The sequence below is a fragment of the Lissotriton vulgaris genome, chromosome 2_1 (assembly GCF_964263255.1).
Source record: "Lissotriton vulgaris chromosome 2_1, aLisVul1.2, whole genome shotgun sequence".
In the NCBI taxonomy this organism is placed as follows: domain Eukaryota; kingdom Metazoa; phylum Chordata; class Amphibia; order Caudata; family Salamandridae; genus Lissotriton; species Lissotriton vulgaris.
The window spans coordinates 806226360-806235507 of NC_141687.1; the positions used below are offsets into that span (position 1 = coordinate 806226360).

Genomic DNA, 9148 nt, shown 5'->3' on the forward strand with positions numbered 1-9148 from the left:
TAATCTTCCTCCTAGTCCTATCTATAGCCCCTGGTCTCTCCGCTCCCCTCCAACACCTCCTGGGTATGAACTCGGACCATATGACATAGCACCCTGCCCACTGCCTCTTGATCTCCAGCAAGTCCCTCCTCATTTGTTTTACCAGCGCCAGTCCCTTGCACTGCACCAAGTCGTTCTCCCCCAGGTGAATGACCACTACATCAGGGCAGATCCCCCCCGCACAACTTTGTTCAAAACCGGCACCAACTCGTGCCAACGCATGCCCCCTGTGCCCCTCCAATGACACCTGAACAAATTCTCATCCAGCTCCAGATTGAGATTCCTGCATTTTTCCCACTCAGCCCTCTCCGCTCTTCTGACAAACGAATGGCCCACCACATATATGGACACTGCTGCCGCCGTAGGCCCCGCCACCGCACCTGTAAAGAGACATATGTAAGCAGCGAGCCCAACCATCATTCTTAATCCAACGCTACCCCTCGCAACCTCACATACGACTTATAGCAGTCTGATTTCCAGCGCCCCAGCCGTTTGATCTCCTCCTTCCCCCAGCCTTTCCGCGCTGCCTCTGTCGCTGCCCCGATGCAAAATGAATGCGTTCCAAACTCCCCCGGGTCCTCACCCATAGACCGCAGGGCGTGCCGCAGGACCCACAACAACTGCGCCGCCGTCACACGACCCCCTTCTCTCCTGCCAAAGACCTCCGCAACATCCTGTCCCCCTTCTTCCGCCAGCCGTCTCCCCCACTCCGCCGGGCACACCGACTCTGTTCCCCCTGGACCCAACAAGACCCACGTACCCTTCCCCCGCTGATCAGTCTTGGACCGCCGAAGCCGCACCGCTACCTCCCAGCCTTCGATCTCCACATCCCCCCACCTCAAACCTGCGTCGCCCCTCAAACCCACCAACTCCGACACCCGAAAAGCTCCAAAGTAAAGCCACGACATCAACGTGGAAAACCGCAGCGTCTCCGCCCGATCCCTGCACACCCGCGGTAACTGGCCCACCAGGCCTGCCAACATGTCTTCCGTAATCGGCCGTCTCTTCCGCGCTCGAGCCCCTCTCTCCCTCTCCCAACCTTCCAGAAGTCGCCCCCCCAATTCTCCCGCCGAGGGTGCATACCCCCACCACAGCTTGCCCATGAAGGCCACACCTGCCAGCTTACCCGCGATGGTCACTCTCGCCAAACCTTTGTCCATCAACCCCAGCATGAAACGCACCACCTGCTCCTCCCGACACCACTTGCCCCGCTGCCTTACCGCTCCAAAGTTATTTACAACAAGGGGTGGTGAGGGACAGAGTCTCTGAATTAAGCAGAAAGCTCTCACCCAGTCAAGAGATCAGGGCTAGATCCAACACCGTTTTTTAGCTCACTGCACCATCCCAGTTTCAGAACCTGGCTGTATGCAAATTAGTCTGTTCCTGTCCCAGTGCATGATGGGAACAGGGCAAACCAAACTACAAAAGCCAATTCTTACACTGGGAAGGAAACAAGCTCCCGGGGACCGGTTTCTGGCATTACAGCCGTCTTCGGCCCGGTTTGCTTGAATCCTGATGGTGCAATGAGCAAGGGTCTCACATCTGAGAATACCCTTCCACGCTTAGGGTGGACAAAATTATTTACAACAAGGGGTGGTGAGGGACAGAGTCTCTGAATTAAGCAGAAAGCTCTCACCCAGTCAAGAGATCAGGGCTAGATCCAACACCGTTTTTTAGCTCACTGCACCATCCCAGTTTCAGAACCTGGCTGTATGCAAATTAGTCTGTTCCTGTCCCAGTGCATGATGGGAACAGGGCAAACCAAACTACAAAAGCCAATTCTTACACTGGGAAGGAAACAAGCTCCCGGGGACCGGTTTCTGGCATTACAGCCGTCTTCGGCCCGGTTTGCTTGAATCCTGATGGTGCAATGAGCAAGGGTCTCACATCTGAGAATACCCTTCCACGCTTAGGGTGGACAAAATTATTTACAACAAGGGGTGGTGAGGGACAGAGTCTCTGAATTAAGCAGAAAGCTCTCACCCAGTCAAGAGATCAGGGCTAGATCCAACACCGTTTTTTAGCTCACTGCACCATCCCAGTTTCAGAACCTGGCTGTATGCAAATTAGTCTGTTCCTGTCCCAGTGCATGATGGGAACAGGGCAAACCAAACTACAAAAGCCAATTCTTACACTGGGAAGGAAACAAGCTCCCGGGGACCGGTTTCTGGCATTACAGCCGTCTTCGGCCCGGTTTGCTTGAATCCTGATGGTGCAATGAGCAAGGGTCTCACATCTGAGAATACCCTTCCACGCTTAGGGTGGACAAAATTATTTACAACAAGGGGTGGTGAGGTACCGAGTCTCTGAATTAAGCAGAAAGCTCTCACCCAGTCAAGAGATCAGGGCTAGATCCAACACCGTTTTTTAGCTCACTGCACCATCCCAGTTTCAGAACCTGGCTGTATGCAAATTAGTCTGTTCCTGTCCCAGTGCATGATGGGAACAGGGCAAACCAAACTACAAAAGCCAATTCTTACACTGGGAAGGAAACAAGCTCCCGGGGACCGGTTTCTGGCATTACAGCCGTCTTCGGCCCGGTTTGCTTGAATCCTGATGGTGCAATGAGCAAGGGTCTCACATCTGAGAATACCCTTCCACGCTTAGGGTGGACAAAATTATTTACAACAAGGGGTGGTGAGGGACAGAGTCTCTGAATTAAGCAGAAAGCTCTCACCCAGTCAAGAGATCAGGGCTAGATCCAACACCGTTTTTTAGCTCACTGCACCATCCCAGTTTCAGAACCTGGCTGTATGCAAATTAGTCTGTTCCTGTCCCAGTGCATGATGGGAACAGGGCAAACCAAACTACAAAAGCCAATTCTAACACTGGGAAGGAAACAAGCTCCCGGGGACCGTTTTCTGGCATTACAGCCGTCTTCGGCCCGGTTTGCTTGAATCCTGATGGTGCAATGAGCAAGGGTCTCACATCTGAGAATACCCTTCCACGCTTAGGGTGGACAAAATTATTTACAACAAGGGGTGGTGAGGGACAGAGTCTCTGAATTAAGCAGAAAGCTCTCACCCAGTCAAGAGATCAGGGCTAGATCCAACACCGTTTTTTAGCTCACTGCACCATCCCAGTTTCAGAACCTGGCTGTATGCAAATTAGTCTGTTCCTGTCCCAGTGCATGATGGGAACAGGGCAAACCAAACTACAAAAGCCAATTCTTACACTGGGAAGGAAACAAGCTCCCGGGGACCGGTTTCTGGCATTACAGCCGTCTTCGGCCCGGTTTGCTTGAATCCTGATGGTGCAATGAGCAAGGGTCTCACATCTGAGAATACCCTTCCACGCTTAGGGTGGACAAAATTATTTACAACAAGGGGTGGTGAGGGACAGAGTCTCTGAATTAAGCAGAAAGCTCTCACCCAGTCAAGAGATCAGGGCTAGATCCAACACCGTTTTTTAGCTCACTGCACCATCCCAGTTTCAGAACCTGGCTGTATGCAAATTAGTCTGTTCCTGTCCCAGTGCATGATGGGAACAGGGCAAACCAAACTACAAAAGCCAATTCTTACACTGGGAAGGAAACAAGCTCCCGGGGACCGGTTTCTGGCATTACAGCCGTCTTCGGCCCGGTTTGCTTGAATCCTGATGGTGCAATGAGCAAGGGTCTCACATCTGAGAATACCCTTCCACGCTTAGGGTGGACAAAATTATTTACAACAAGGGGTGGTGAGGGACAGAGTCTCTGAATTAAGCAGAAAGCTCTCACCCAGTCAAGAGATCAGGGCTAGATCCAACACCGTTTTTTAGCTCACTGCACCATCCCAGTTTCAGAACCTGGCTGTATGCAAATTAGTCTGTTCCTGTCCCAGTGCATGATGGGAACAGGGCAAACCAAACTACAAAAGCCAATTCTTACACTGGGAAGGAAACAAGCTCCCGGGGACCGGTTTCTGGCATTACAGCCGTCTTCGGCCCGGTTTGCTTGAATCCTGATGGTGCAATGAGCAAGGGTCTCACATCTGAGAATACCCTTCCACGCTTAGGGTGGACAAAATTATTTACAACAAGGGGTGGTGAGGGACAGAGTCTCTGAATTAAGCAGAAAGCTCTCACCCAGTCAAGAGATCAGGGCTAGATCCAACACCGTTTTTTAACTCACTGCACCATCCCAGTTTCAGAACCTGGCTGTATGCAAATTAGTCTGTTCCTGTCCCAGTGCATGATGGGAACAGGGCAAACCAAACTACAAAAGCCAATTCTTACACTGGGAAGGAAACAAGCTCCCGGGGACCGGTTTCTGGCATTACAGCCGTCTTCGGCCCGGTTTGCTTGAATCCTGATGGTGCAATGAGCAAGGGTCTCACATCTGAGAATACCCTTCCATGCTTAGGGTGGACAAAATTATTTACAACAAGGGGTGGTGAGGGACAGAGTCTCTGAATTAAGCAGAAAGCTCTCACCCAGTCAAGAGATCAGGGCTAGATCCAACACCGTTTTTTAGCTCACTGCACCATCCCAGTTTCAGAACCTGGCTGTATGCAAATTAGTCTGTTCCTGTCCCAGTGCATGATGGGAACAGGGCAAACCAAACTACAAAAGCCAATTCTTACACTGGGAAGGAAACAAGCTCCCGGGGACCGGTTTCTGGCATTACAGCCGTCTTCGGCCCGGTTTGCTTGAATCCTGATGGTGCAATGAGCAAGGGTCTCACATCTGAGAATACCCTTCCACGCTTAGGGTGGACAAAATTATTTACAACAAGGGGTGGTGAGGTACCGAGTCTCTGAATTAAGCAGAAAGCTCTCACCCAGTCAAGAGATCAGGGCTAGATCCAACACCGTTTTTTAGCTCACTGCACCATCCCAGTTTCAGAACCTGGCTGTATGCAAATTAGTCTGTTCCTGTCCCAGTGCATGATGGGAACAGGGCAAACCAAACTACAAAAGCCAATTCTTACACTGGGAAGGAAACAAGCTCCCGGGGACCGGTTTCTGGCATTACAGCCGTCTTCGGCCCGGTTTGCTTAATTCAGACACTCTGTTCATCACCACCCCCTTTTCTGAATCGTTTTTGGCCACTATAGGTGTGGCAGGGTATACTCAGACATGAGTCCCTTTCTCACTGCTCCATCAGGATTCAAGCAAGCCGGGCCGAAGACGGCTGAATTGCCAGAAACCGGTCCCCGGTAGCTTGTCTCCTTTCTGGTGAAGAATTGGCTTGGTAGTTTAGTCTGCCCTGTTCCCATGATGCACTGGGCCAGGGACAGACTGATTTGCATATAGCCAGGTTCTGAGCTGGGATGGGGCAGTGAGATAAATAACGGTGATGGATCAAGCCCTGATCTTTGGACTGGGTAAGAGTGGTCTGCTTAATTCAGACACTCTGTTCATCACCACCCCCTTTTCTGAATCGTTACCGCTCCAAAGGGCAGAAATTCCGTCCAGGCCTGCTCGTAACTCTTCCATGTGGACGCTGCCAGGGATGACCTCACCAACTGAACGACCCGCGCTCTCCCACCAACCACATCTCCTTCGGCACCTCCGTCTTGACCGCCGCTGCCTCCGTGGCTAGCCCATGGAACCTCCGCCACTGAGAACGAGACAAAGCATCAGCAATGTCATTGTCCACTCCCGGCACATGCCTCGCCTGAAACAAGATATCGTGTTCCAAGCACCCCAAGACGAAAACGCGCATCAGCTTCAGCACCTGGGGTTCCCTTGCAGACTGCCGGTTCACTACCTGCACCACTGACATATTGTCCACCTTGAACAACACCCGCCTGTGCGCCAACTCCTGTGCCCACACTGTCACAGCCACCACCAGCGGGAACAGCTCCAGGAAAGCAATGCTCCTACCCCCTGCCTGCCAATGCTCCGGCCATTGTTCCGCGCACCATCTGCCTGCCCAGTTGATTCCAAAACCTCCAACTCCCGCCGCATCCGATGACATCGTCACGTCCCACTCCCAGTCCTCCGGGGGTGCCATGGGCACGCCATTGAAATGCTCCAAAAAGGCCAACCACATGTTCAGATCCTCCTTCGCGCCCGCCGAGATCCGCACATGATGATGCGGCCGTGTCAGACCGGACAATGCCAAACCCAGCCGCCGACAGAAAGTCCGCCCCGCGCGCACCACGCGACAAGCGAAATTCAAATGCCCCAGCAACACCTGCACCTCGCGCACCAACACTTTCGGCCTGGCCAACATGCTCTTCACCAACTCCACCATAACCGCCCGCTTCTCCTCCGGCAGGTGTGCTTCCATGGCCGCCGAGTCGAGCTCTATCCCGAGGAACGACAGCACCGTGCTGGGCCCTTGCGTCTTCTCTGGCGCCAACGGAACCCCCAGGTGACCCATCAGGTCCGTAAAACTGTCCAGACTCTGCTGGCAGTCCGTCGAACCGGGCCGACCCACCAGGAAGAAGTCGTCCAGGTTATGCGTAATCGCCTCAGAGCCTGTGCGCCAGGAAAAAGCCCACTGCAAAAAGGAGCTGAACCGTTCAAACAAGGCGCACGACACGGAACACCCCATAGGAAGCGCCCTGTCCACAAAAATTTGCCCATCAAGCTGAATTCCCAGCAACTGATGATCCGCCGGGTGAACCGGCAGCAACCGAAAAGCCGATTGCACATCGCATTTCGCCATCAACGCCCCCGTGCCCGCCGTCGTCACCAAACGCCTCGCGACGTCCACGGACGAGTACGACACGGACGCCAACTCTGCCGAGATAAAGTCGTTCACCGATGCGCCCTCCGGCCATGAGAGATGTTGAATCAGTCGGAATTGGCCCTGCTCTTTTTTCGGGACCACTCCAATGGGGGAGATGATCAAGTCTGGCAACGGTGCCTCTGCAAAAGGCCCCGCCATCCTCCCCTCCCTCACCTCCTTAAAGAGCTTCTCCCGGACGATACCTTTGTGTGCGTTCACGGACTTCAGGTTCTCCGCCCACCGAGCGATCCGCGGACCCTCGTACCCCAACCGGAAACCCTCCCTGAAACCCCGACGCAGCACGGCCGCATCATCCGCCCGCGGATACGCCTCCAACAACGGTTCTAACCGATCCAGCCTAACCGGTGTACGAGCCTTTTCCCAGGGTACCTGCCCCCCTTCTACCCCCTTCTACCCCCTCCCCTCCCCCTGCTGGGCCCGGGAGCTGGGTATTGTGACTGCGCTGGGCCGCCCCAAGGCCCCCAGCATCGTGCCTCTGGATGTCGTCTCCCACATGCGGAGCACTCGTGCCGGAAGCGGCACGCCTGCCGGAGACAGGAACCCTTGTTGAAATCCCAACAGGTTCCGACACCCAGGTTACCTCCGGCACCTCCCGCCCCCACCCCTCCACGGGTGGGGCGGGACGAAAAGGGGGGCGGCACCATTGGCAACCCACTGGCCGTGAAAATGGTACGGCCAAACTTAGCCCCACTCATCGTCTGCTGGTAGAGGTCGGAGTCCAACTCCCCCCAATTAGCCTCCGGGTCCGACGCCATGCGCGCCCGAAACTCCTCATCGTAATGCGACCAAGCATTACCTCCGTAAGTCACCTGAGCCCGCCGCACTACATCCATATACTTGAACAGCGCGACCGCCCTATCCGAGTACTTCTCACAGTACACGCTGGCATAGATCAGAAAAGCAGCCGACCAACTCTCAATAGTGACAGGCACCTTCGGACGCCTAGCTAATTCCTGTTCCTCCTCCTTCGACCCTTCTTTGGCCATCAACTCCCTGTGTAGCAACCTCAAGATTTCCACGTACTCCCCCTTCCATATCTTTTCCTTAGTTGCCAGCGACAAGTGCGCCCCCAGTGGCTTCGCCACCCCCATGTACGGCAGCTTTTTCACCGGCACGTCACAACTCTCCTTCGCCCCTGCGCTAGACGCCCCCGACACACCGGCCTTTGCCGCATCCCCCGGCACCGTACTCCCCGCCGCCGCACCCCCCACCGCCTCTGTGCCCGCCCCACCGGCCTTCGCCGCGTCCCCCGGCGCCGTACTCCCCGCCGCCGCGCCCCCTACCCCCTCTGTGCCCACTCCCGCATCTGCCACGTATCTGCCCTTCACCAAACGCACCTCATCACCACCGCCAGCATCTGTCCCCACGGACCTCTGGCATCCACCATTCGCACTCCCACCCTCCTGACCTCCATGAGGCCTGCCCAAGCCACACCCCGACCCCCGTACTGGTCTTACCTGGCGTCAAGGCTAGCGTCCTCACGGGATCCCGCCGCCTAACCAGGTCTGCTGGGGGGGCCGTCACTCGCGGCACCACTTGCCGGGGGCATATCTGCAAAACACTGCCAACAACATTACCAGTTCCCCCCCCTTCCTCCCGCAGTTCCCCTTCTTCCTCCGACTCCATCTCACGCTCTCCTCCCCCCCTGACCGCTCCTGTCGACATCCTGCTCAGACCTGCCTTGTCCCTACATGCTGTCATCAACATTCCTAAATCTACCCTCTCCATACTCCTGTCCACATTTTGGTAATCATTATGTCTTGTCATATTGCTGCTCCATCCCCGTCCCCCGGCGGCCGGAGCGACCCATCGGGAGGGGGGCGTTGGAGACCTATGACCTTGCCATCCGCTGCCCGCACGCACATGGTCCCTCGTTGGAGCGCGACCGCCCGTACTAGGCAGAGCCGGCCCATCCTCTCGGCGGGTTGGAGCCGCATGCTGCTCACCCGAGCCCCTTACCAGCTGCTCCTGCCAAGAGAAAAACGGGGAAGTCCAGCATGCCGGGGCAAAACCCCCGTCGCCACCCCACCCCCCTCTCCCCCTGCCGCCGAATGTCCTCCTCGCCGCGCCGGAAGCCCCCCCTCCCAACCCCCTTCCCCCCACCCCCAAGCCCCTGTCTCGCCCCATCCCTCCCATCCGCCCCCCCTCAAACCCCAGTAATCTCAGCCTCCCCTCGGCCCCCCTCCGCGACCTCCCATGGCCCCCCTGAAACCGTACTCTCCTCCGCCATACCCCCCCTCCCCCATCCCCCTCCTCCATCCCCCCATGACCCCCGAGGCATCCCCCCCGCCCCGCTACCTCCTTCGCCGCTCCCCCTCGCCCACCCTCCCTGCCCCAAGCCCCTCCCCCGACCCCGCGGCGAAACCGGTCTACTGGGAGCCACCACGTCCTCATCTGCTGAAGACCCTAATTCTACATCAACCGCTCC

At 56.0% G+C, this 9148-nt stretch overlaps 1 protein-coding gene across 1 annotated transcript; it reads right to left on the reverse strand.

Annotated features, from left to right (window-relative positions):
• Window positions 1–461: 461 nt before the first annotated feature.
• Window positions 462–8421, reverse strand: LOC147731193 (uncharacterized). The gene is made up of 3 exons (XM_086958700.1): window positions 8178–8421; window positions 5421–5580; window positions 462–1272 (listed from the first exon to the last, which is right to left on the reverse strand). Exons 1-3 carry the CDS (start codon window positions 8419–8421, stop codon window positions 462–464), a joined length of 1215 nt encoding a protein of 404 aa, XP_086814826.1.
• Window positions 8422–9148: the final 727 nt, after the last annotated feature.

Coding starts and splice junctions, on each gene's coding strand:
- LOC147731193 (XM_086958700.1), bottom strand. CDS start 8,421: ATGACAGCATGTAGGGACAAGGCAGGTCTGAGCAGGATGTCGACAGGA. Junction 5,581..8,177: donor GACGCTAGCCTTGACGCCAG/GTAAGACCAGTA, acceptor TCTCGTTCTCAG/TGGCGGAGGTTCCATGGGCT. Junction 1,273..5,420: donor CAGGCCTGGACGGAATTTCT/GCCCTTTGGAGC, acceptor CCTTGTTGTAAA/TAACTTTGGAGCGGTAAGGC.